The sequence below is a fragment of the Corvus hawaiiensis genome, chromosome 2, assembly GCF_020740725.1.
Source record: "Corvus hawaiiensis isolate bCorHaw1 chromosome 2, bCorHaw1.pri.cur, whole genome shotgun sequence".
NCBI lineage: Eukaryota > Metazoa > Chordata > Aves > Passeriformes > Corvidae > Corvus > Corvus hawaiiensis.
In genome coordinates this window covers 106,471,199-106,498,635 of record NC_063214.1, presented here as the reverse complement: position 1 = coordinate 106,498,635, position 27,437 = coordinate 106,471,199, and the positions used below count along the sequence as shown (strand labels likewise).

Here is a 27,437-nt window from a genome sequence, read left to right as displayed (position 1 = left end):
TCTTTAAAGAGTCATAGAGCACATCAGAGTATTTTGTTGTAGAGCAGTTCCAAATGCTACCTAGAAAAAATAGACACAAAGGAAAACTGAACTCAAAACGAGTTCCAAAACAAAACCCAATTTAGGGAAGTTGCCAAATGTTAGAGAATATGCCAAAAAAAGGCAAACAGAACACTTTTCAGTATTAGGAAACTAGGAGGGAGTGTACGTCAGGAACAAATGATCCCACATAGTATGACACAGTGTGGAGCACTTGATAAACTCACTAGGAAACATTTTTTAGCCTAAGTCCCGGTACTTTTTTACAGTGCACCCAAGTGAACTATGATGGATAGGTTTTTAGAGAGAGAAGGCACGAGCAGAATTCAAAGCAGGCAGGTGCAGGTTCAGCCAGAGCTCCAGCTCTCCATCATTCAAGTGACCCTCACCTTAAGACACTCCAGGTCAGGTGAGCAGACTGCAGCACCCACTCACCCCTTGCCCCGGGCTGCTCCCACCAGACACCACCAGGAACGTGCAAGTCACAGCCACGACCCCAGAACAGCCCCTTCCCAGGGCAGCTCACTCCAACAATACGCCTGAAATCAAATTTCACATCTTTTAATTCTCACTCTTGACTTTTCAAATAAATACAGTTTCAGCAGATTCAGTCAGAAGACATGAGTATGATGTGAAAGAAAAACTCAGAGTCCAATATATTAAGCATACTTATTTACTTAATCTATACAGAATTGAGTAGATAAAATTTCAGATTCACATTAGTGAAAAATCTCTACAAAATGTTTTTGAAAAGCAAAACAAAGACTGCCTGTTCATTTATCACTTTTCCTCATGAAAGCAGACATGGGTTGTAAAAATAAAGCAGTGTGTTTAGCACAAACTAGATTTCTGCATCACTTTTTTCACAGTTATTTCCATCTACAGTCCAAAGAGGTAGATTTTCTGCAACACCTGAGAATTGAACTGTAACATAACCAGGTGTAATGAAAGGAAGGACAAAACAATAGAGATACAGCCCTAACTTACGTGTGTATTTATACACGTATTTGGGTCTTGAATCACATACAATTTAGCTTCTTGCAGCTTAATCGTGGTGAAACTGTTGACCAGGCCCCAGTTTTGACAATCAGACACACTCATCTCAGGCTGCATCACTTTACATCCCGAGTTAAATGGTTTGTAGTAGTGGGAGAAAGGCAGTAATACAAGTTTACTTAAAAACCCTACTGGAGCCCGTTCGGCTGCAGCCTGGCAGTGCAATAGCCTGCAGTATGGCAGATCAGTGACAGTGCTGAGCTTATCCCTTACATCAATTTGTATTTTTTTTTAAAACAACACTTTTTAAGCAATGCATGAAACTCTGTTGACTGGTTCCAGGAAGCGAAGTACAGCTTGCCTTGGCCAGATAAGTTGCTATGATAAGGGTATGTTGATGGTAGAAAAGAGAGAAGCTATCCCCGTTTTAAAAGCCTTTCAGCTGGGGCATTCTGCTTCATTTACATATTTAGCCAGTGACAAAGATACTTGTATTGCTGTTCTATACATCTGTCGTGTCTCTAAAAGCCCTTTATTTTATTCTTGCAGCAGGGTCCAAAAACTCTCTTGCCTCCATGTAGAACAAGTACTACCGAAAGAATTGTTCAGAATACAAATGTCCAAATAACAAATTGTAAAAATAGAAAACTGCATGTCCTACCTTGCCAAGGGTATGATGCACCAGATACAAAGTTTCGCACTTTTCCTCAGGAAAATTACATCATACTTAGTGTTAGCTGAAAACCAGTTCTCACACCACCTGTTTTTTTCAAGCTTGGATCTATAAAGCAAGTAATTTGAACAGCAAGTCTGAAATATTTCTTTCCAGTTATTTTTATGCTACAGGGTTTGCACGATCAGCATTTCAAAGCTCTGAATCTAACCTGACTGCTCACTGCTACTTCTTTTCATTCCTGCATTGTGCTTGGACGACAAACACCAAACCCACAAAAATTTAGGAGAAAGATGGCCAGCTTCCCATTTACTCCATTTCAGAAATGTCAGTTTTGCACAGTTCCTCTTAGTGGTATGAGCTAACACATGTGTTAGGCCTTACATAACCATTCTCTCTGAGACAGCTAAGTTATTTCAACATACATCACTACAGGAAAAGGACTGGGAGCTCAGTGCAGCCTGAACATTTAAGTAACTTAGCCACTGAACTGCCAAGGGCAATGGGGGTGGGAAGCTCGTTGAGATGTGCTTGATTCAGAAATCCCCTCCCAAGTAAGTGCAAAAAACTTTAAGTACCAGAAAAGGCTACACATGTTCATATTTCTTATAATGACAGTAACCAAAACTAGAAAGTAAATGCATGGGAATTAAAGTTCGGGGTAGCTTGTAGTTAGATCACATTGCCTTGCTAAAAAATAAACGTTGGTCCTAGTTCCTTTCAAGAAAAGAAGTCATAATGTGGATATCAAATTTTCTAGGAAAATACAATATGGTTTAAGGTTAACAAGGGGGCTTTGCTTGTGGTATGTTAGCCTAAGAATGTGAAGTACCATCTTTAATAGATAACCTGACTGGGAAGGCACTCTGCCAACTGGTGCAGCTTTGAGGTTGAACATGCAGGAAATTCCATGTTGTACTTCAGGAAAAGTATCTGAATCTTCATGTTCAATTATAACCACTATAATCTTAACTAACACTTAAATACATTGCATACCTGGCTGTTAGAGGAAGTCTGTATGCCAGACTCCCGTCTTCCACACCTCCAGCAGGAAGTGTCTTATTTGCCAGCTCTTCAGGTAATCCAGAGGTTTGCTCAGACATGAATGGATTTCTCTAGTCAGGATAATCATGTGGTGGACACACTGCAGCTAAGAAGGAAGCATGTGACCAACACCTGTGCAACAAGCTCCACAGCTCCAAATCCCACTCGGTAGCATCACTGTACATTTTCCAACACATATTTAACATGTTCACAGGTAGGGCAAATAGTCCAAACTAACCTTTACAACACAACCCTGAGACATCTGCAAAAAGCTGTACACCCTGTTTCACCAGCTGCAAATTAATGTATTTCAAAGCTGTTTTTTCATACCACGAAGTACATAAAACCCTTTAAACGTATCTTTTACTATATTCTGGACCTTTACTTTTCCATTCATATATATGAAAACATATATAGGAGGAAAGCTGACTTTTTTACTGGCCATTAGACATCCTTATGTAGATAAATTTACTGGAAAAATTGATCATCTTTAGTATAGTGAGTGGCAAATCAATGAACAAAACCAGAGTGCTGTTCTTTAAAACAAAAGAGTGACTTGCTGTCACCATTTTCCCCAAACGATATTAGATCTGTACACAGTCTTCCACGACAGTGATTTGTGTAGTGGGGAGGAAACGCACATGCATCCTTTTATGGAAAAATATTTTCTTTTAAAAAATGAGGCAGATGTGCAACACAGTTGTGGAAAATTTATAGTTTAAGCTATTTAAAGCTGCTATGCAGCTTCCTGTACCACATAAGTCCAGTAGTTCTAAGAAAATACAGATATGGTAGAAAAAGTAAGAAAATTTTCACCACAAAACCAAATAGTTACCACCAACAGAGAAAGTTTTACACAAAATATATCTCTCAATACAGTGTTTACACTTCATTTTAGTCTACAGATTCAGTGCCAGGAACAGGACTTGTTGAGACAGTCTTTTCGGAGCTATTGGCCGCACACGATTCCGCATCGGGTTGGATTCCTGGTTCCGTGTCAATGGGAGTTCCCAGCTCCTCATGGGAATTGAGTGTGCAGGACTGCAACACCTGCACAGCCAGATCCACATCTGCTTCTCTAAGAGAAACCTGTTCCTTGAGCACTTCCACCTTCTCATTCAGCTCATTCCTTTCTGTCTGAAGGGCCCTGCATAGCTTCTCCAAACGCTCCAGTTTTATTTGAAAGCCTTTGTATTCTTTATCTCTTACTGTTTTCTGAAGGACAAAGGAAATAAAAATTCTGTGATACAACCATTTTCCCCCCCTAAATTAATGAAAAGAATCACCACTATTTAATCTTGAATATTAAGTCTTAAATAATCCAGTAGGCCAAATTCCAGCTGAACTAGAGCCAATTCCTCAGAATATTTCACCTAACCGTGAGCTGGAGTGGAAATGGATGCCTTTAAAAACAAGCAATGAGAACTACATAACCACTTAATGCTAACTGTAAGTAAGGGCTGGGCATCAACCAGGACCCTAACTATGAAATCCCATAACACTGTCAATCAACTACAACCCAAATAATGGCAACTATAGGGAGGAGAAGGGCACAGAAGTAAGAAATCCCCAATCCATCAGCAGAATCCAAGCCAGAATGTACCATACTCGTGGCTCTCCTAATTAGCTCCTTATAACAAGGGAGGGAAAGGTAAACAGCAGTACAGCAGAACCTACTCAAATCAAGTACAGTTTGCCAAGGCCAGACCTCACATACCTGAACCAGGCCTTGGACAGCGCAGGCACAGCTGCACTGGGCAGCTCCTGCCAGACTACAAGTAAGTAATGGCATTTCATGACCTCAAAAGCAGCAGCAATGCAAGAAAGCAATCGATCCTTCACACAGGGGTTACTTCCTTCATGTCAATCGCATGTATTTCAAACAGATTTCTATCACAGCACTGGTTGAACTTTGCTCAGCATATTGGAATACAGTCAATTCCTTCGGCTAGTATGATTTCATACACATTATCCCACCAATTACACAGTAAGCAAAGACGAGGTTCAATTTTTCTTGTGCCATCAGCTTAGATTTACATAACAGCCTTCCATTTCCCATGCCTGAAATGCCTGACAATACCTTACATAATAAGAAATATAACGCAGACAACCCAAGAAGAGGCTACAGTGTATTATTTCCAGTTCTCTAAAACTGAAAAAATGTATGAAGTTCTCTAGGACTCAGACTCTAGCTGAGCCATACTGCTGCTTAAAACATGATTACCTCTTCAGCCATTTGCAGAAGAGCCTTGTTGTTGTTTTCCCATTTTGTACGCCACACAATGGTTTCCTTTTCCAGTTTCTTAATCTTCTTTGTCATCTACAAAAGATAAATAAAAGATTTAATTCTGTGGCTTGTGTTGCAACACAACATGAGTATATTACATGAGTAATTTGACTTCTTAGCATTACTTTCCAAGTCCAGTTTGAACAAGTTATTTTGGAGACGTGCTTCTGAACAAAATCAACCCAAAAAATATAGATTCTGCATTCAAAGAAAACAAGATTGAGTCTTAAAAGAAACAGACTATCAACTTTCAAGTACAAGTAATAAAAAGCTCCAGGAAAAGTTTTAAAACATAAGCACAGCCAAAGAGAATGAGAAGCAATATTTGGTAAAATACTGAAATTACAATTTAGGTATTATTTGTGTCAAAAAACAGAAAAAAAAATGACATAATTCTCTTCCATAATTCTTATACCCTATCTTCTGATCCAAATGAAATTGTGAAATTGTAAGAATACTCCTTCTATTTTCAGAAGGCAAATGCTTATAAAATCTAAAATGCAACCCACTAACAGCATGCATTTCTGTATGACTTTTTATGAAATTAGGTAATACTATAAATACCTTCTCCATTTCTTGTCTGAAAGTTGTAAAAAGCTCATTACTTTTTGCCATGGTGGTCTGGAATTCTTCAAACTTATCCATGTAAAGAGAAAGCTATTGGAAAAGAGGCAGGAACATTAATCTGAACAGTGTATACAAATACAAAAATATGTAGGTACAAGACAAAATGAAATTAGAAATAGTAAAACATGAACTTCCTATTTTTTTTTTTAAACTACAGTACAATTTCCATTTGAGGAACATGCAGACCTAGTCTGAAAATGTGCTGTTCAAATTATATGTGAACTAGAGGTCTGTGTTTATAGAACAGCAGTGTATTCTGAAGTAAAGAGAGCATTATGTTTAACTAAACGTTGGAAGACATCACAGTTCACCACTACCTCATTTTTACTTCCCCACTGGGGAAAAAAAAAAAATCTGTGGACATACACATATACAGGAAATTCAGCACTTGGTTAGTGAAATTAAAACTTAGGAATTACCTACCTTTCCACCTTAACCAGCCAAAGCTAATAACCAAGGCTGGGACAAAATAAACAGGATTGATTTCAGAAATCAAAATACACATTCACAACCAATGTAATCTACCCAGTGAGCAAAAATCATGGAAAGTGAATATTGAAAAGAAATTAACGTAACAGTGAAAAGCACTACACTTTGAAAAGTGAAGAGCATTAACATTCAATGACAGAAAATCATCTTGCCCTGCACTGCAAGATAAATCACCAAGAAAGAATTGCAAAATATGTTTAATAACATCGTTTTTAAAAATAATTCTTAATCAGTGTGGGATTTGATGTTCTAAGAATACATTACCATTTAGCAGTAACTTCTTACTCCCAGTGAAGAACAGTAGGTTTTCTCAATTCTTACACTGGGGGTTGCAGGACAATACAATTCAGAGCATAGAAATATTGTGTTTTGCTCTATTAGTAAAGGGAATTTTTTAAGAGGAATCGGCCTAGCTTGTCAGCAGTACATCATGGCTCTTTGCCATTATTGTCACTGAACCTTCTAGTTCATCATATTCCATAAAAAAAGATCTGTTGTCCCCAAGAAACCACTAATTATACCCATTGTAACTATTAAAAACAACAGAAAAGGCAGTGAGATTTTAAATAAAGGGTAATCAACTTGGAAAAAAAATCATAAAAGACTAAGCATGGCAAAAAAAATATTTGGAAGTATCTGGATATTCCTGTGTTCAAGTCCAATAGAGATGTGTATGATTACATCTAACAACACACATGCTTTAAACCTAACTCCTGGAAAGCCTCAGAAAGAACTGGGTCCAGTAAGTGTGAAAAAAGGGCATGGAACAGCTTTCAAAGACACTGGCATGGTTTAAGCCCAGCTGGCAACTAAGCACCACACAGCTGCTCACTCATCCCCACTCCCCACCCCAGTGGGATGGGGAGGAGAATCAAAACTGTAGGTTGAGGTAAGAACAGTTTAATAATTGAAACAAAGTATAACACAATAATAATAGATGATGATGATAATTATTACAAAAAAGAAAAAACAAGTAATGCACAACACAGTTGCTCACCACCTATTGCCCAATCATGCCAGACCCCATTCCCAAGCCCACATCAACTCCCTTTCTGGGTAGCTCCCCCAGTTTATATTATATTATATACTGGGCATGTTTTCTGGTCTAGAATATCCCTTTGGCCTTTTGGACAGGGTCATCTGTCCCAGCTATGCTCCCAGTTTTTTGGGTTTTCTTGTGTCCTTCCTCGGTAGCAGAGCATAAGACATAAAAGAGCCCTTGACTCAAGGTAATCACAATTTAGCAACAGCCAAAACATCCGTGTGCTGTCAATGCTATTCTTATGATGAATCCAAAACACAGCTACAGAAGAGAAATTTACTCTATTCCAGCTGAAACCAGGACAGAGACTTCATACAAAACCTCAAATGAAGCAGTGACACACAGTGAACACACACAGTGAACAGAATGGCTACTGCTTCCCACTGCTCTGGTGTTGGCTGGAGCTACCATTTCCCTGTGCCTTGTGCTGAGCTCACGTGTGGTCAATGACTGCAGGTGATCCAGAACCAAAGCACAAAAACTGGAGACCATCTCTCCCCTCTCAGAGGGGATTTTGCTGTAGCATTTACATTACAACAAGAAAATAATTTGAAGACAGCAGGGTCTGTGGACAGAGATAGTCAGGTTACTAAGTCTGAATAACTACAGGGATAAATGTGACATTGCTTGCTCCCAATCCTCCACAACAGGTGGTGATGGAAACAGATTCTAAAACCTGCCTGAGTAAAAATCCCCACACAACTCTTTACAGCCACAAGAGAACAATATTTTCAGAGAAGCCATGCTTTCCTAAGCTTTACTTCTTAAGCTTTCCTACATTCTAGTCTTTGTAGTATTAACACTATTAATTTAAAAGAGCACTAAACTCCAGAAATTCAATGTTTAGCACCTTCCAGGAACAGTACTCTCCAGATGTATTAAACAGCAAGTACAAAACATTGATTCTTTACAATTTATATTTCATGCTTTGCTACTGAAAAGTTACCTATTGGAAATTAAATTTAAGACTCAATTTAAAAAATACAAAGTACTCTTCACAAGAATCTGATGAATATTAAGTTTTTTCAGATGTTGCATTATGTTCACTACAGTCACAAATCTCTTGGTATTTTCTTTTTGGAACTGTTACTGAAGATCTCTCCATTAAAAAAAGATACCTGCTGCTTCAGCTGAGCTTCCTGTTGCTTCATCTGTTCACATTTGTGTCTGGACTCTGTAGCTTCTTTTAGCAGCTAAAAAATAATGCAAAAAGCCACATAATGAACAAAAGTACTCCCAAAAATGCATTAACTTGATCTATGATTAAAAATGAACAAACATTAACATCACCTAAGGGCTATTCAACCATGTTTTCTCACATAGGCTTTTTTTATTACTACACTGTATTTTCATATACACAGTTTAAAGCATGTGACGGCATGCAGAGATTTTTATTGAGACATTTTTCTAACTGGTAACATGAGTCAGCGTTTCTATTTCTCTAGAAAGTTAGAACTGCTAAATTATGAATAGTTAATTAACAAACTGTATGTAATTTATAACTGGCTTGTAACCGCTCGAATTTATTTTCCACTTTCATTTCTTCAGTCAAAATATTATCTTTGCAGATTAGCTCAAAACAATTTTACTTCAACTTGACACCATTTTGTAGGTTCATATTTGAAGAGATTTTCATCTGCTTACGACTCAGAAATTACATTAAAAAAAATAAAAGAATCCAACACTGCATGGTCATTTTAAGATCATCCAGAAAAAACAAGGTTTTTTGTCTAGAAGTTACAGATTCATTGGAAGAAAACTTCTGAGAAGACTGCAAGTACATTGCTGATTATCAACATGGAAATAAAACAACACACACAATTTGGGGGGCAAACAGAGTAGAAAAAACAGGTGCTTTATTCTGTATTTGTTATTTCTTATAGCATAAAAACAAAGGTTACAACTCTTGACCACAGAAAGTACTTTTGGTGTTTCACAGCATGTTCCCCAGTCTAAGAGAAATTTAATTGATATTCAGCATATTTCCTGAGAAAATGCAAACAGGTAACATTACTTGCCTGTTAGCATAGACATCAATATTAAAGGCATCATATACAAAACTTAAATCTCAGTCTCCTTGTTGAAATCTATCTGAACTTTTAAAAGAAAATCCTCTCAATTTGCTGTATTTGCTTTAAATCAGGCAAAGTCTGGTTTGGTGGGTTTTATTTCTTTTAACATATATAGAGTTCACTTACAAACTCCCGTTCTCGCTGATGTTTTTCCTCTGCTTCTTTAATAAGTTGGGTAGTTTGCTGAAGTTTGGCATCCACAAGTTGCTGCTGCAGTTCCTTATGTTTGAACACTTGATCAATATGCTAAAGGAAAAAAGAAAATCATAGCAGTCAAACATAGATAGTCTGCTGGTCAATGAAGGCAAGTGTAGTGTTTGGAGAGATGCACATTGTTTAAAAGTTTCATGCAAAAGAGAAAGTGGTAAAAGACTGATTTACATGCTTTTCCCCCCCTTTATCTCCATATGCTGTAATTACCCTTTTTTGTCTTTCATGGAAGCAAGATGCCTGTTTCACTAAGTTGGTACAATACTGTCAGTCACTTCACATCAGACATTGCAAAAATCCTGTGGCAAGTAGTCTACATCCTTGCTTCTGAAGTTGGTTTATCTACTTCTAACCCTTACTGTGTTACTTCTGAAAGCTCTAGTCTTCATAATTAAAAAAGCTCAAAATGAGCAAAGTTTGCAACAACAGTTTATTTAGCTGATGAAATCCCACAGATCATTGCATTTTGCAGTATTACTTCCATCCATAAAGTAACACAAGGCAGCTTCCTGTCTTTTCTCTTCCCCATATAGTCTCATGGTAGATACAAATATTCCATGATTGCACAAGGTATGGAATTAGCCTACAGAGAGCTTTCCAACTAACTGATTCAGATTAAAAACAAAACAAAAAAACAACCTCCCAGAAACAGTTGAGAAATTATACTCCAAACCTCCTGTGCCAGCTAAGCAGCAGCCAACTAATGTTAGTTGTAGAACTCCATGCAGCTCAGTTCTTTCTTGGACAAGGAGAACTGGCTGTTTGCCATCATGCTAGCTTACAGCAGCTAGCTCACAGCAGCTAGCTCACATCCTGGTGCCAATTAGAGACAGCTCAGTTAGCCCTAGAGTAGAGACACTTCTATGACACCAGGTCAAATATGTTCTTACATCATGGTATCTTACTTCAGTTCTGTGCCAACAAGAGCAGCTATGTACACAAAGGAGCTTCCCAGAAAGACCCCAACCTTAATGAAGTAGAAGAAATAAGACAGAATAAGTCTTACATGCCCTCCCATTATAATGTGAAATTATAACTCTGAAGAACTTCAACTATTAATACATATTTATGTTGGAAGTAACCTTTGGAGGCCATTTAATCCACTCAAATTAGGGTCAACTTCAAAGCTTGAACAGGTTACTCACACCTTGCCCAGCTGCGTTCTGAATACCTCTAATGGCCGAGGTTCCACAATCTCTGGACAACTTAATTCTATTTGATCACTTTTATTGTGAAAGACCTTCTCCAATGCTTCCTGAACTTAGATATTCAAAACCAGTCAGAAAAGGCAGACAGTGAGCCAAACAGCTCCTAAATTTTCCTCAGTAGTGAAGTAAAAAGAATAATTTAAAAAATTACAAATACAAAATGGCTGTGAAACATGAGGGGGTTTTGCTCCCCTTTCAATAATTATCTGATCCTTACAGTCGAGGAACTAATAAAATCCCATTACAAGAGTACTGTAAGCACCTCTTCTCTCAATGCATACTGTTCAATGAGTTTCTTCAGTTTTTCCCCCAGTTCAATATTTTCCTGACGGAGCTTGGCATTATGTATATCATGCTGTTCCAGTTGGGCCTGAATTTCGTTCAGTGTGATCTGGAAGTGTGCAGTTGCTTCTTTCCGTCTTTCTTCTTCTTCACGCGCTTGTTGCATGTTTTCTTCCTTTTATGAATAAATATTCATTAAATATTTAAATATAAAATATTAGAAGTGTTCAGGTCAAACCATGCACTTTTTGAGTCAGAAACAATGGCAGTAATTCATTTCTGTACAGTTTCCATTTCTAGAGTGCTAGAACTAATATAAACCATGACTGTAATAGGCCAATGCTACCCATGTGAAGTGTGTGGAACAAAGAATCTAGAAATTGCAAAACTTTTAGAAACTTTTGTCTTTACCACTACCAACATTACTCAAAGGCTGGTATTAAGGTGCTACATAAATACCTTTGCAAATGTCAGCATTATCCAGATGCAAAAAACAGCATTGCTACTATAATACAATTTCATACAGCAATCACAGATTCTTGGCTCTCTTCCATTTCACTCCCATCGATTATATTCTGACAGAATTAAGCTTTTTGGTTACCCTACTATTTCATGCTGCTGTTATTTCACTTGTGCTATGTTTTCCAGCAGTCATCAGCACTGCTCCCAGAAACAAATATGACAAGATCAAATACTGCAAGTAATATGAACTCGTTTCAGGGTGAAAGGGAAAAGATCAGCAAGTTAACTATCCCTGTACTCTTTACATTAAAATCAGCTATGCTTACATTACATGCCACTCATCTCCTACATATACAGGTAATGGGCAAAGTGACAAGGAAAAAAGCAGCAGTCCTGATTTTAAGCAGTGATGGGTAAGATTTCAGTCACCAGCAGCACAGTCATTTATGTAAGTAAACTAACCTTCAAAGTTTTGTTATGACGCTGAAGTTCCCGACAGAGAGATTCCAGTTTGCTACGTGCCAAAATGGCCTTGCTATGCTCACTCTGCAAGTGGACTTTCTCCTTCACAACTTGTGCTTGCTTCTTCTGCAGTATCTTCATTTGCTTTTGAACATTCCGGCTCTCCTCCAACTATAGTTAGAGAGTAAATTTGTTAAATAAACATAGGTGAAACCATCTTTATGCATCTAGATGAGCACGCTGAAGAAACTTTTGAGCATTTTGGATGAAAACAAGGAAGTAAAATTTTATTAAGGCCCCAAGTTGATCTTAAAGAGAAACTACCATCATCCTACAGACAATTCTAAATGTATAAGGACAGAGGATGAAAATACACAAATTCCAACTTAACATTTGCCTTTGAGGAACAGGCAGCATGGACCTGTCGTTGACCACAAGCTATCAGCCTGCTTTCATCTCCGGGGTAAGAGTAGCCCTCTGAAAGGAAAATGTGGCAGATACAATTAAAAGCCAGCTGAGACTGGCTTTTCAACAAGTCACAACTTTTCCCACTCTTATCTTGAAAGCACATGCAACTGTTTATCCAACAGGTCTTGTTTTTGCTATCAAGAAGAAAAACCACAGAGCTCCTTGTCAGCAGGAGCTCCTACGAAGGGAAGCAGTAATTGATACAAGTTCTTAAAATGCTAAGGTATTTCAGAAAAGAACAGACAAAACCAGCAGCCCTGACAAATCAGGTCAGTTACTATTAAAACTACATAGTCCAGACTTGGATGACTTAAAGAGATCTGCAGTCTCAACCATTTGACGCAATTTTTTTGTTCTATTTCCTTTAGGCTGTCTACATGGTAGATGACACAGTTAAACTGCATACATACTTAAAAATCTATTCTGTGAATATCCAGTGAACAGAAGTTTCTTGCATTAGTATCTCACAGAGTATGTTCCATTATACATTATTTTTGGGCTCCCTGAGAAACGGTATTATTTAGAGTCTGTTTCTTTGCAAAGAAGGCAACAATGTTAAGTGTTACACTGTTTCTTATTAGATAGTGCCTCAGCCATGGGACACCACAGGAAAAGAGGGCTGGCAATGAGGAACATAACCATGACAGAAAAATAATACAGTGCTGGTTTTCTGAAAGAGCTCAAAATAATGCTGAAGCACAGAAGAAAGAATAAAGTCAAGGATTCCACAACAACAGTAAATTAAATGTGTCTTTAATCTAGTTTAGGGAAAAGGAATATTAGGGGAGTATTTTCACATCCAAACATAAAAAGCCCTTTTCTTGCATGGCCAGAAAACACCACTTCAAGTGGCTGTGCTGTCTGCACACCTATGAAACGTCAGGCCTGTAAAAGTGTGCCGGTGTGAGACATATCATCAAGGATGCAAACCTTCCTGCATCACAGGCTGATCTCCTGATAGATTCCAAATTACGGAAAAAAAAATTGTGGAAGATCTTTTGCCAGGAGAGAGGCATTCCTACCTTCATTGTACAGTCCTTTTCATGAGACACCACTGAAAAACCTGACAGTGAGCTTTAAAGATGATGAATCTTTAAAAAAAGAAAAAAAGCATTGTAGGTGCACTGTCATAAACAGTTCAAACCTCTGCTGGCATTAAAGCCGACACGTATGCCAGTGGTTCCCACCACTAGCATGAAGAAAAGAATGCATCTTAAAAGGAACACAATCAGATCCAACCTAAACATTTTAAGTGGAACAGGAACATCTCTCAAACTCATTTAGCTGAAACAGAGCTATTCTTACAGCCAGACAAGCTCCCACCCAGCTCCTCAGCCATTCTGAGCATCATGGGGAAAGCAAGTGGTTTTCCAGGATGGTGACTGTGAATGCTTTCTCTGCCTGTGGTCTATTGATCCTCTCCTGCGAGGGCAAAAAACGAGAACACATCTCTTCTGACTGCCAAGCTTCTTGAAGGAAATGACAATTTATTTGGTCTAGCTGTTTCCTAATTGTTTTGAGATCTTTCCTTCAATAATAAAACTTGAAGTGAAAATAGGGCCGACTCTTTTCTTTCTGCAGAATCAAGAGATTCATGCTGGCCTAGCTCCTCATGCAGGTCCTCATGACCACTGTGAGGTGACATGGGAGCAATTTGCTTAAATAGAAAAGGCATCGCATGCACGAGCAATTGCTCATAAGAAACAACTAACTTACGGCATTTTTTTCCTCTCACAATATCAAAGCTCATTTTTTAGGTGGGTTCTCCATCCTTGAGTTACAACACAGAACTATTATTGTTTCTCATTTAAATGAAAGTGACTTCTTAGAGAAGCTACTAATTTTAAAGGAAATGCACTCACGTGAACCAAGAGCTTGTGAGAGAGAGCAAGGAAAACAAAGCAAAAATGTAACACCTCCACGGAGGACTCGATCTCCTCAACAAAACTAATCTAAGTCTGTTCTTAAGTAATCAATATTGCCTCTGTGAGTAAAAAGACTACCTCCTAGATCATCCTCAAAGTTTTGGAGATAGTATAAATCTCAAAGGAAAAAAAATTATTTCAGAAGAGTTATGCCATGTTGTGCAGCCATTATGTCATTTTCAGAAATATTTGCATATAATACACTTGACAGCTTGAGAAAACTTATGCTTTTGTAATCTCTTTAGTTCACATTCATTTTATAGCTACAAATATGGTGGGAAAACATATACACACAGGACTTCCAGTCTTTCCATTCCTGTCTGTCCCTGTCTAAAGACAAACGAGTCAAGTGTTGCTATCTCCAAGAACATTCTGGAAATTAAGCTTATGAACCCTCTCCTCTAACTCCCCAACTTTGTGATCAATTTAGAGAATAAATTATCATTTAGCATACTTGAGGCAGGAACTTTATGAACTGCTTCTTTTTGGTTTGTTACTGAAGAAATGCAACCCATTCTTTCCGTTCCTTTACATGATCAGAAAGCACAAAACCAAATTAAACCTAGATCTTTCCAACATCCCACATTCCCCAAAAATCACTAAAGAGTTAAATATAACTGAACATTCCGCCCCCCAAATCTCTGTATGATAGTATGTTCTTTCTCTTTATCCTACAATGATAAAACACTAGCACAGAAGCATTATCAACAACTAGGAAAATAATTACTCCCAAAAGAACACAACTTTTCTGTTAATCCTAGTATTATGCTTCAACACCAAGTTATCAAAACCTATTTTTTCTTTGGATTTGGGCAGTCATGTGGAAGTGAAATGATTACATGAAAGTCTGGCTGAAGCAATACTCAGTCAGCCTGAGGGTCTTTTTTATCAACACTGCAAAATACTCAAAATCATTAACTGTCCTGCATTAGTTGTTCTTGCATTCCATAGTTAATATTAACACATTAATAACTTCTGCTATCTTTACAAATTACTTACCAGATCAGCATACTTCTTGCACAAAGCTGCCAGCTTTTCTTCTGGAGTAGAAAGTGTGTTCAAGGCTTGCATTAATAATAACACTTCTTTTCCTATGAAATGGATGAAAGACAATGATACTGAGGAAGAAAAACCACATACCAGAAAAGCAGCCTGTCTTTAGAAGTAAAATATAGATCCATGAGAAATTAGTGTGATTTAAGTTGTTCCCTAGTTTGACAGCTGCGTAATCCTAACTGATGACAAATGGGAAGTCATCACAGCAAGAATAAATTTGTCTTGCCCTACGTGCCATTCAACAACTAGGATAGCAAAAATTACTTTAATATAAAAACACAAAAATATTTTTGTTTTATAATTGCACAGATAAAAAGAAAAATCCGAAAAAAAATGACATCTAGAAGGTTAAGTTTCACTAATAAAGGATATTGGCACATATGTTCTTAATAAGCATTTAGAATTTAATTATCAGCTGTGCTTTGGCAGCATTGAACACTGCAACCCCAGATTTAAATCAGAAAGTTAAAAAAGTTGATTAGCAATTACCACGTTATTATTATTAACATTCCTGTAAAAATAGCACTGCCAGCTGAAGGAGTCTTACATATGCATTAAGAACTGTCTTTCCCAAGTAGAAGTGCACATAGAGTTTCTCAAAATAGCCTGTTACGGGTGACAAGTTTTTGGCTACAGAGTAAATTTGAGACAAAGAGCAAATCCATAGCTATTTTACAAAAACATTAAAGCCATTTAAAAATCAAAATGCCAAAGAAAACACACCCAAAGTCTTCTCTTTGTGCTTTTCACTCTCAGGATCTTGTTGGCCATCAGGCGGATCAGTACGGGCCTCTTCTCTCCCAGGAGTCTCCTCACGGGACTCTTGGGAGCAGCACGTGGACCCTGGGTGCTTTCTATTCTTTGTGATATATTCTGCTTCTTCCAATGCGCCTGTGTTTTCCAGGCTGTAACAGTTGGACTGTGGATACTGCAACACTGTATCAGACAACTCAGTGCACTTGCTCTTCACCAGCTGGTCCTGGTTATTCATCCCCATCTCCTGAGATCCAGCTTCTTCTTCCATGGCACCACCAACCACCTTCAGAAGGGAACGCAGGAAGTGGATGTAAACAGTCAAGCAAACGTGTTTAAAATGACAACTTCCACCCTTCTTTTGCATGGACAAATAAGGGTAAAATGCAAAAAAGAAACTCTGATAAGTTTAGGGAACTCTACATAAATACATTGTTTCAAGGGCATAGGGCAGAAGCTTGAGCTACTTCAATCGCGATGCCCAATACAACTGCATTAACTGGAGAAATTAACTGTATAAACTTAACTGGAGAAAGCTGGTTGTTATAACAAGAATGATAAACAGGACCAGAAGGACATCTGCTTTTAAAAAATTCACATCAATGAAATTATCAAAAAAAGAGAGTATTAAGTGGCTTCAGGCTTGGACTCCTACTAGCTATGACTTTTAACAATACATTCTTTCTGCTCAATTAAACAGACCTTTCTCGAAAGATTTCCTAAAATGCTAAATGCTTAATCGCTTAACCAAAAAGTTAAATATCACCAGTTGTTTTATAACACTGCTGTGATATGGTCATATTTTAGAGCAGAATTCTCTATGTAACACTATAGTTTATTAAGCATCTCCAGACTTCTCTCTCCACCACCTGAACAACATTCTCAATTTCTAGAAACATTTCAGGCTGATGAGAATTGCAAGAGTGTTTGGTTGGGCATGTTTTTGTTTTGTTTATTTGGCTACACTGCAGAGGCTGGGACTCAGGACAATACTTGAAGGTGGCTGGGTGTTTTTCTGCAGTCCATTTGCAATCCCACTCTACAATGTGCACAGATAGTTAAAAGCATGATAAGCAGAACTGAACTCATTGCCAAAGTAAAGGGATCATTCTTGTTGATTTATTTTTAGTGAATTGAAGGTAAATGTTCTTAAAATCACAAGGAATTGTAAAACAGAGCTTGTTTGTACACAGTTATGCTGTTTAAGCACAAATTAATTTCAGATTACCTTCCTTTTTTTATTAAAAAATGTGCTAATTCTTAAAGCCAGGAGTTTGCACTGGATTTTATGTTCTGCATAGGACTGTTTTCCTCTTCAAAAGGAATTAGCCAACATCAAAGGAATGCAGCCAGTGAGATGTATTTCAACTTCAAATTTGTTGAGCATGCTTGAAAAAGTTTTTTAAAAATCATTAAACAAATTTTTTTTTCAATATTCATGCATAACAGCTTTGTTGTTCTCTATTTCTCTATTCTTAAAGTAAGCCCCTTTCTTTAGACCTTATCTCAAGGTAGATTCATTCTTGAGTAGATGGAATTCACACAGTGTCTTTCTCAAAAGACAAGAAGCTTTTTAACTGCAAATAATCTGTATAGACACTAGAAACAACTTCTGACTTACCAAGGAAGACTCACATTGCACAGCTCTTTACAAGTGTGGAAATGATGCACGTGTTTTATGGACAAATATAAATGCAATGCAGTTTTATTCTCCAACCATGTCAGACAGCATACTGATAAATGCCTACAAAGGTCAAGCAGTAATTGAACTGCTGGAACTAATAACCAATTACAACATTTTACACCTCTAAAAAGTCATCTGTAAAATGCGTATTTCTTTCCCCTTGGCTTGTCTTGAACTGTGGGTCTTCCAGGAAAGGCCTACCCTCCTAGGGTAAGCCAAATAAACACAAAAGAAGAAGAAATGTGAAAACAACATAGCTCACTTCACCTCTCTGTATGTACCAATGGCTGAAACCATGGTACAGATGTTGTCTAAAACCCATGATTCATACAGAAGCTGAAGACACTGTGTCACAGTAAGTTGACAAGACAAGAAAGATCAGCGTGTTCTACCACAACATGATACCAAGAGTACCTGCAGTACCAACAGAACAGCTGAAACAAGCAGATTTTCCTTTGCACAGAACACAAACTTCTGATTCAGATACTTGTACCCAAGAAGTCTGGCAAAACAAAAGGAAAGTCTGCTTTAAACTCAAAGTTTCGGGTTTGGCACAGCATTTCCAGCCTTTCTGATATCCATAAAGAGACTTTGGAGTTTCTTTTTGAAAGGAGAGCACAAAACTGCCAGCAGCTCCAACAAGAGCTGAGGAGGTCTGAGTGGCTGCAGTCACACATTGAACAGCAGCAGTGCCCAAGCAGCTCTTACTATCATTTCATTCTCCTTTTTCATACCCGCCTTCCCTGGGATAGCAATAACATTCATGCAACTTGTTCTAACACAGCTTATAGCCAGATCAGTTCCTCAGCCCAGTTCACTGCACAGCAATAGGCAATCCTGCCAACAGAAGTGTAAAGCAGGATGATTGGAAAGGAGCCAAAGCACAAGAGCCTCTAAAAAATAAGTCAATCTAATCACAGTCAGAGCACAAGGAACTAAACACACAATACCTTATCCTCAGCACAGGTACGCAGTTAACACTGGCTACTGAAGGACTGGAACGTCAATCAGACCACGTTTGTGAGCAGCACAGCTTCAAACCTAGTCAACTGAAAGATGTTCACTGGTTTTTATCTGAGAAAATTCTGTTGTTTCCAGTGAAAAAAAGAACAACTATTAGCAGGGGCATACATGTGACCAGTAAGTCATGAAACGCCCATCTCTTTTTTAGCAAACCATCATAGTAACCTAAACGTCAATTCAGAGCTGGCAATTCACATGCATATTCTAAAGCATCTGGAAGTTTCACAAAGTGAACACCACCACCTCATTAATTCAGCAGAGCTTTTTGTTGAAGTCAAATTAGGTGTCAGTTCAATTTTTTACTGACAATAATAATTTCTAAACTCTGAGTATTCTCTTTTCTTTGTCAAAAAAGCCACAAGGACTTTTAGAATTTCAGACTCATTCTCTGAAGTCTAACAGCAAAGGCAGAAACAACCTATCAGAATACTGAACTGAAGAAAAAGGTTTGTGTACAAGTGTCCTGTGTATCTCCAACACATTTGAAAATTAAAAAGATGGTGAAAATATACAGAACGTGTCAACCTTCTTTTGGTTTTCCAGTGAACATGGAACAAATCCAAGCTTACTGACAAGCAAGTATGCTCCCTGCAAAACCAAAGCTCAGTGTAGCAGTAGACAGGTTTTGTAAAAATATCCAGTTTTCTTATCTTAAATACAATTACAAATTGTTGACCACAGGCTAAAATACTGTGTTCAAAAAGTGGTTCTACCAGCAGCTAGAACAAAATGACAGCATACACGAAAAAACCCCAAAAAACCACAATAAAAAACCCTTCTTAGTTAAAACTTTATGTGACAAGTTGTAGCCTGTAAGTTCTAGCAAATCTGACATATTAAAATTCTAACTTATTTAACCTAAATTAGAAAGTTTTTTAACTTCAAAACCCAGAAGTCTGCTATTGCCTGACAGGGGCCACAGACACAAATATCTAAATGATTTCCTGATTATGACTAACAAAGAATTTTCTACATTAGCTGTAACTTTAGATATTAAAAAACATTAGCCAGAAGTCTAAAGAGCCTTCTTACACTCAATGCTATTCTTAAAACACTTTAACTACAGGTAGTTTCAGATTTGGTCTGTATCAAGCTTCAAGCTGGGAGTATAGCAATAATAAGCAACACAATTGAGAATGTTAAGTACTAACCCATATTAAACACTGAAGTTGCTCCCTCGTTACTGAGGCAATGGTGAGAACAACCCTAACTCTTACCTCTTATCTTTTCAAATGTGTGCTCATCAGACTAGTGAACTTCTCAGTTTAACATTCCAGCCAGAACAGAGCACTTCCCACAGCACATTGTATAATAGTGCTGACTCAGTACTGACTGAATAAAACCAAAACAAAACTACCCCAGCAAAGACCTTCTACTGAAATCGCCGCTACCTTTTCTAGTTGCTACCATGCTCCCCCAGCTTCCAGCCATCTTCAACTACAGGTGGCTCATGATCTGACAACCCAGAGTCAGACTATTATATGCCGAGAAAGACTTACAGAGCAGCAAAAAGAGTATGTTGCACAGGTAATGTGCAATTTCGTAAGACCACAAATTTATCAAAATTCTAAGATATTTGCTACCTACCTAACTGTGAAACCAGCTATTACAAGATGCTGAGATTTCTGAATAAGCACATCATCTTCAAGCTATTTAAGAGTTACAGGACAAACCACTTGAGGATGACTGTAGAAAAATTACTGGCAACATTGCTCCTGCTCACCCCGAAGTTTTCACTACTGCTCTGTACCTTCAGCTTATACCTTGATCAAAAAAGATTAACATCAAGAAAACTCGACCTTACTTCATACCTAAAAGATCAGCATACAAGACAGATATCCCTATTTGTGAAAATAGCTATGATCATAAGAGCCTAAGCCAGCTCTCCTTCAAGCAGTATTGCTTCAGAAACATGTGCTGCACATAAGGATAAAACAGACACTTGTCCTACAGAACTTGTCCTACCACCACACCAAAACGTATCACAAACCCACTTATTTTTTTTGTTCTACTACCTATACAGGTCTATAGCACACAATGCTACCTAAAATATACCGTGCTTATTATCAGTACCGTGTTTACCTGTATTCCATACTCCTGTGCATACACATAGTCAATCTTTCCCTAAACCACCTGAAAACAGTTCTCTGTACCTTTTAATAAAAGAAACCATAATTAGCAGCTGCACCAGAATACATTTTCTCCTGCATGTTAGCTAATTATCCTAAAAAACATAAGCACTAGCATTAATCTATGAAAACAACTCCTACATACCCCACAGCAGCAGTTGGACTGTGCTGTGAAAAGACTCTTCCACTCCTAGCCTTTGGAATTGCTAATACTTTCAAGAAATATCCTGGAAGCTTTGATATGTACATAAACCAGATTTTCACAACTGTAAAAAACAACCTAACTATGTAAGTGAATATATAACCAATTCCTCAACATCTGTTGAGGACTGTTCAGCTGACTACATTTTCAAACTTACTGCACATGCAGCTGGTCACTAAAGCCTTATACCCCTTATCCTGACCCATTGCAGTAAAAAAAAATATTGTGGCAAAAAACTTAAGTTTTTATCACAAATATTTATGGTTCATAACAAATACTAGGCTTCCTGCATACCAGCAATTTATTTTTTCCAGCTAACACAGAAAAGTTTATTTTGAAAACATGTATGTAATATACTTTTCCTCAGTGTCAATACTCAAGATCGATTTTTCAACAAACAGCTATGATAAATAAAGTCATCATTTTTGGTAATAATTTTATTTACAATTTCTGTGTGAAAACCACCATTTTAGGATGACATAAAATTTGTGTTTGAATTTTATAGCAGGCGCACCTTCATCCACTGGTCTAGACACAATTATTCAGATGCTTGTGACCACAAGACTAGCTTATTAAGGTTATTTCGCCATGCAATATTTCTCTATACTGTGCTCGCTGACCTGAATGATCATGCAGTCTAATTATACCTTTCTCAAAACCTAATGGCCTCTGAGGTGGCTTCCCCACTGAACAAGGATCTTAGCTGTGAGATCTGAAAGTCATTTCAAACAAACATTTCACCATGTTCTGTCATTATATTAAAAACTATGTTCTATGCACTCATTTGTCTACTTTCAAAACATGGGACTGAGGCACCTGCAATATTGCTCATCACTAGTTTCAAAGCACTGCAAGGTTAGAAGTCCCAACAAAGCAGAAGGACTATTAAGAAATAGTCCTAAATTTGTATTTTATCTTCATAAAAGTCAAGACAGACTCTTTGCTACTAGAACTGCACCATTAAGATTCCTCTTATAATTCAAGACCTCGTCTTCAATATTGGTTCAGAAACATTCTCACATGACCTCTGCTTATGGTCCTTACTTTTTACTGTTACACTTAACCACACTGGGTTTTTTTGCTCTTTCAGTGGCCTCCTGACACAGATGACATGCCTGATTTTAAGAAAAGCTTTTAAATTTACCTCAAACACAACCACAAAGGGGAAAAAAAACCCCATCTCTTCCCTCATTTCGCTTAAGACATTAAAACAGTATTGGTGCATCTCTCACACCCCCACCCCAGGCCACACCATGATCTCAAGGCCTACTTGTTAGGCCTTGGCCTTGACAAACAGCACCCTGGAATAAATTCATCTGGAGCTTATCAAAAACACTGTCTGCTCCCAGGAACTAGTGATGTCTAACAAGCCCATGGCTTTTAAAAAACATCCTTGAAAATTTATTTTTCTTAAATGAATAACAACCCAAGTGGAACAATATTTTTGTTACTGAACTTTCAGAGAAAATTACCAACCCAAACTGCCGCCAGGATGAAAAATTATTATGACTAAAGCCCTCTGTTGCAACCCTATAAACAGTGGTCTTAAGTGAGATCCTTTGAGCTCTCCTGGACTGCAGCAGGCTGTGGCCAGCATTTCCCTCTCGGGGGGGCATCTCTCAGACCCAGCCAACTCCCAAGTTTGCTATTCTTGGAGGACCACTGCCAAACGCTGGTGATGGAGCCTGGGCTGATACCACTCCTCAAGGCTCAACTCTGTACCCCTTGAGAAGACTGACAGGCATCCAACGTGAGTACTTCCTTGGATCTGAGGGGAATTTTTCACAGATACGTACCTGGTACTACTCTTCAAGTCTGAGTCTGTCCGAGTGTGATTATACTATAGCAAATGTACTGTGAATGCTGCTCTCTGAGATTCTTAAGTGCTTTACATTTTTAAGTAAGTAAGGCCTGTAAGTGACTTACTGTTGTACTGATAGTAAATTCTGCAGAAACTTTCGTCAAATTCGTTAACTTGAGGCATCGATTAAGTGCTGTTAAGCTTAAGTGCTTCTAAAACCTTTGTGCCTAAACCATCAGTCAAGCCTGGGGCTAAGTTTGGCAGGGGGGATTCACTCTGAGCCTTGTGACTCAAGAGGAGGGTCCCCCTTATTTCTTTTTATCCCTACCCTTTCCTGTCCTTACCCTTTTCCCATCCCCAACCTCCACACGGATCATTTTGGTTGATTTTAGTTTTAAACTGACTGATTTTATTGCGTTTTTTTCTCTGCATGCTTTAACCACACAGTAAGTAGCAGAGTGAACCCTGCCAAGGAACTCTGTCGTGCTTTTGCTTTTATATTAAATCTGTTTTTGCTGGTGATTCTTCGAGCAACCTAAAAAACTAACGACAAACACCTCCTGTAATTCTAGCAAAAAATTCACTGCAGGAACCCAAAGCTTACATGGAAGCTTTCAGCGCATTTACACACAGGACAAAGTGCTGCACATCTAACAAGACTTTTTTTTAATGTAAGCATCTGAGACAGGTGCTAATTAAGAAAACATTTAATATAGCATGAATCACTTCCAGCAATGGGGTTTCACTTCCTCTTTACTATAAACTTAATAGTTTTGTAGTCAACCACAGTATGATTCTGGAAAAAGCAGGGTAGACAAGTTCTGAATTTCCAACGCAAACAGGTCACAAGGAACCTAAAAATAGTATCAAGGCAGGGGAAGGGAAATCTGCAAGAGAGTGCTGAACAATTTTTAATTCACAAAAAAAAGTTCAAACTAAAATTTGCTTAACATTGCCTCCCACATTTCATTTCTTTAAAATAACTGAATCCCTTTTGACTGTATTTGAAATAATATGGAACGCAGGTTTGTTTTTTTTTTAACATCATCATCTGCTTTCATAATAGACACTGAAGTTACTTACAAGTTACTTCTCAGTAAAGAAACACATCTTAGAAAAAACACATTGCAGAAGATTGTGCTTTTCAGTGAAGAAAACTAGCTCCGTAGCTTCCTAGATCTCTCTAACAGCCAACATAACCCTCCACCACCACCAAGTCACTATTTCTGAGATGCTGCCCTCTGTACCATGGAAAAAAGTTACCACTAAAAAGCCATTTGAATTTATGTAAGGGCACAGGATGAGATACTTTAGCAGCACGTGAGATTAGCAAGGCAATTCTGTCACATAAAACACCGAGCTGGTGATATTACACACAGCAGCTGAATTACAGCATATTTTAAGTCTTTGCCGTTGGGTGACCAAGCACAGGTATTTTAAGCTTTTCCTACACGGATCTGCAAACCGAAATTACTGTAAAATCACAGAGGACAGCCCTGCTTTCAGTGTGGTTTCGGTAGAAAATGGAAAAAGAAAAAAAAAAGGCCTTTTGTCTTTTTTACTAATTCGGAGAATAAGAAAACGCTCCCGCCACGCGCGCGGGCAGAGCCCCCCGTCCGCTCCCGCCTCGCACCTCGGCCGTGTCGAGAGGGTACGGGGGGGCCGCCGGCGAGACCCCGGGGAGGCGGCAAACCTCCCCCCGCCCTGCGGCTCCCGCCCCCCGCACACCGGGCCCGCCACGTGCTGCCGCCCCCGGCGGCCCGCGCTCGGCAGGGACCGCCCCGCGACCCTCGGACAGCGCGGAGGAGCCGCTCCCGACCCCTCGGGGCGACCACGGCTCACCGGGGGCCACGCCGGGACCTTCCCGACACATGCCCGCGGGTGCCTCGGAGGGTCCGGCCTCGGTGGCAGCCCGAGATTCAGGCTCCCGGGAGCGGCGGAGGCGGCGCGGGCACTGTCCGCCCCTGCCCCGTGCGCCCGGGCCGGGCGGCCGCGTGGGGACGGGGCAGGCGGGGAACGCGGCGTCGCGAGCCGGCGGGGCGGGGAAGGTGGAGCTCCCTCCCGCCGGGCCTGACCGCGCCGCCGCCTCACCTCGGGGTTGCCGCTCGGGGCCGCCGCTGCCTCGTCCCCGCCGCCGCTGAGGCTCGGGCTCCGCCGGGTCGGTCCCGCCGCGCCGCCGCCCCCGCGCGTCGCCATGATGTGACGGCAGCATCCAAACAAGTGCCGAGCGCGGGGCACCGGAAGTGCTCCCCGGGGACCCGCCTCCCTCCCGGCCGCAGCCAATCGCCGCGCAGCCCTGCGGCCCACGTGGGAGGCCTGTGTCCTCCTTGCCGCGGGGCGTGCCGGGAGTTGTAGTCCCGCCGTCGAGGAGTGGTGGCACGGCATGGCCCCGGGCGAAGAGGGTCAGTGACGGACGGTCCCCTCCCTGCCCGCGCTGCATCCTGCCTCCCTTGTCTCTGTTCCTGCCTTGGTCATGGCTTTGAAGTCGGGGCCGACTCAGCGGCGTGTCCGTGACGGGACAGGAGGCGGGGCGGCCAGGGTCAGCAGAATCAAAGGGTGCGTCAGGTTGGAGGAGACCTCAGTGGGGCATCTGGTCCAACCTGCTCGAGCAGGGCCATCCCAGAGCACAGGCTTGCGTCCACGCGGTTCTGGAATATCTCTAGTCAGGGAGGCTCACTGGAGGTACTCAGTGATACTCGGCTGCTGCTTCTGCAGGAAAACTGGGGCGTGTGTGCGGGGAGAGCGAGTTGCGCAAGGAAGTTGTGCCAGGAATTGCTGTGGGTGTAGCCGAGGCCGGGACTGCAGGCAGCGCTTCCCCTGGAGATGCCCGTGTGAGCCATCGTCCGCCCCGCCACGGGGCTTCTGCTCGAGGGCGGCGGCGCCGGGATACAGGATCGCCTCTGTGGAAACAAGGATTCAGCACAGGAAGCGGGGAATTAAGCTGCCAAGGCGCACCTGCGCTCCCGTGAATCACCGTCCGTGCCATGAGCACACGTGGGCCTCGGGTGTCGGGGACTGCAGGGGGATGACTTAGAACTGGTGGAAACAAACATCCTAGAAATACGTATGTTCCTGCTTTCCGGGAAAACAAATGTACCCACTTCATGTCTGACAGGAACTTTAGAGTTACTGAGCCTAAGCACTTACTACTTCAGAGAATAGGTCTAGAGTTAGTGTTGACTAAAGTAGCTGCAGTGGGGCAGTAACTGCTTAAAATATCTTGTCCTTACATCTTAAACCTATATTTACCAGAAGTATTCAACTTTTAATTTCAAGATGAAAAACAATTTTACATTTTTTGGTACCATCCTAATCTTTAGATGGAAGTTTTGTCCCCCCAAAACACTTGTTCTTTTACAAACATGCCTAATACTGCTAAAAATTCTTGGAGAAAGAAAGAAGGCCCACTCCTCTTCCGCAGCAGAATTTTGTTGTTTTAGTATTTTTCCCATGCACCCCTTCCATTTGAGAGTGGCAAGAGATCCATTCATCAGACATGCTCTGTTTGATCCCTGGATAGTTCATGCAATCCTTAAATAGGGCTTTAAGATTATTTTTAATTTCTCCCAAGCATTATATGAAAGTATATATATATATATATATAGCAAACATAAATTACTTTTGCACCTTCCCCCTCTCAGACACTTTTTGAATGGAAGGAAGATTAATTTCAAGTATGAGCTACTTGGAGAGAATGGGATAAAGAATCACAGAGCTCTTGCTGTCTGTAATAAAATTAATTGTGAGGCCTGTTTTGGTGAATTTCAGTGCCAGGGAGGTTAGCATACATTGTGCAGCAGAAGCAGGCACAAGGCTGCTCTGTCAAGGAGAATAAAGTTTTCTTCAAAAATTATCAGATGTCAGAGAATATATTTCCAGCAAAAGTTCTTTTCACACATGAACTGCCTGTTCTTTTGGGTTTTTTTCTGCTGATAAAGTGATGCAGATGAATTATAATTGTTTTGTGAAGAAAGATGGTCTCCCTAATAACTCAGTTTACTAGAAGTTCAGGTTTTTTTGAGGATAGCTGATGCAGGTGTAGTAGGAGAGGTGCCATCAGCTTCAGGACTCAGGTCTCCGGTGCACTGTTTGCCTGCTGTGCTGTTGTCCTCTGGAGAACACAAATGAGAAATTGAATGACAAGAATTACTTTTAGTATTTTAAATTACATTTAACATTCTCTCCCTGTGTCTCTTGTGTTCCTGTGAACTGCTTTCCCTCAAAAATGCACGTACCAACAAAGCGCATGTCAACAGTATGGGAAATTTATATTCCATTCCTGCAAATAAATACATGTACTGAGAACATATTTTCAGTTGTGCCCTGTAAATGACCTTGCTGGAGATTGCTCGTGCAATCTTATGCACCAGGAGCAGCCAAGTAGCTGTTCCACCCAATTGGCATTGCCAAGAAGGTGTAGTGGTCTCAAGTTTTGACAGGCAAGAAGCTGAAATTCTAGGAAAATTAGTTCTTTTAAATTATTATTTAGGATATAACTAAGTA

The 27,437-nt window shown here is 39.8% G+C and overlaps 1 protein-coding gene across 1 annotated transcript; it reads right to left on the bottom strand.

Annotated features, from left to right (window-relative positions):
- Nucleotides 1–584: 584 nt before the first annotated feature.
- On the bottom strand, nucleotides 585–25,826 carry TXLNG (taxilin gamma). Its single transcript, XM_048286955.1, is given in 12 exon segments — nucleotides 585–3,967; nucleotides 4,977–5,072; nucleotides 5,604–5,696; nucleotides 8,316–8,390; nucleotides 9,396–9,515; nucleotides 10,950–11,144; nucleotides 11,894–12,064; nucleotides 15,286–15,377; nucleotides 16,066–16,381; nucleotides 25,026–25,246; nucleotides 25,249–25,369; nucleotides 25,371–25,826. Coding segments are annotated over 12 exon segments (1,860 nt in total). The 5' UTR covers nucleotides 25,410–25,826; the 3' UTR covers nucleotides 585–3,646.
- Nucleotides 25,827–27,437: the final 1,611 nt, after the last annotated feature.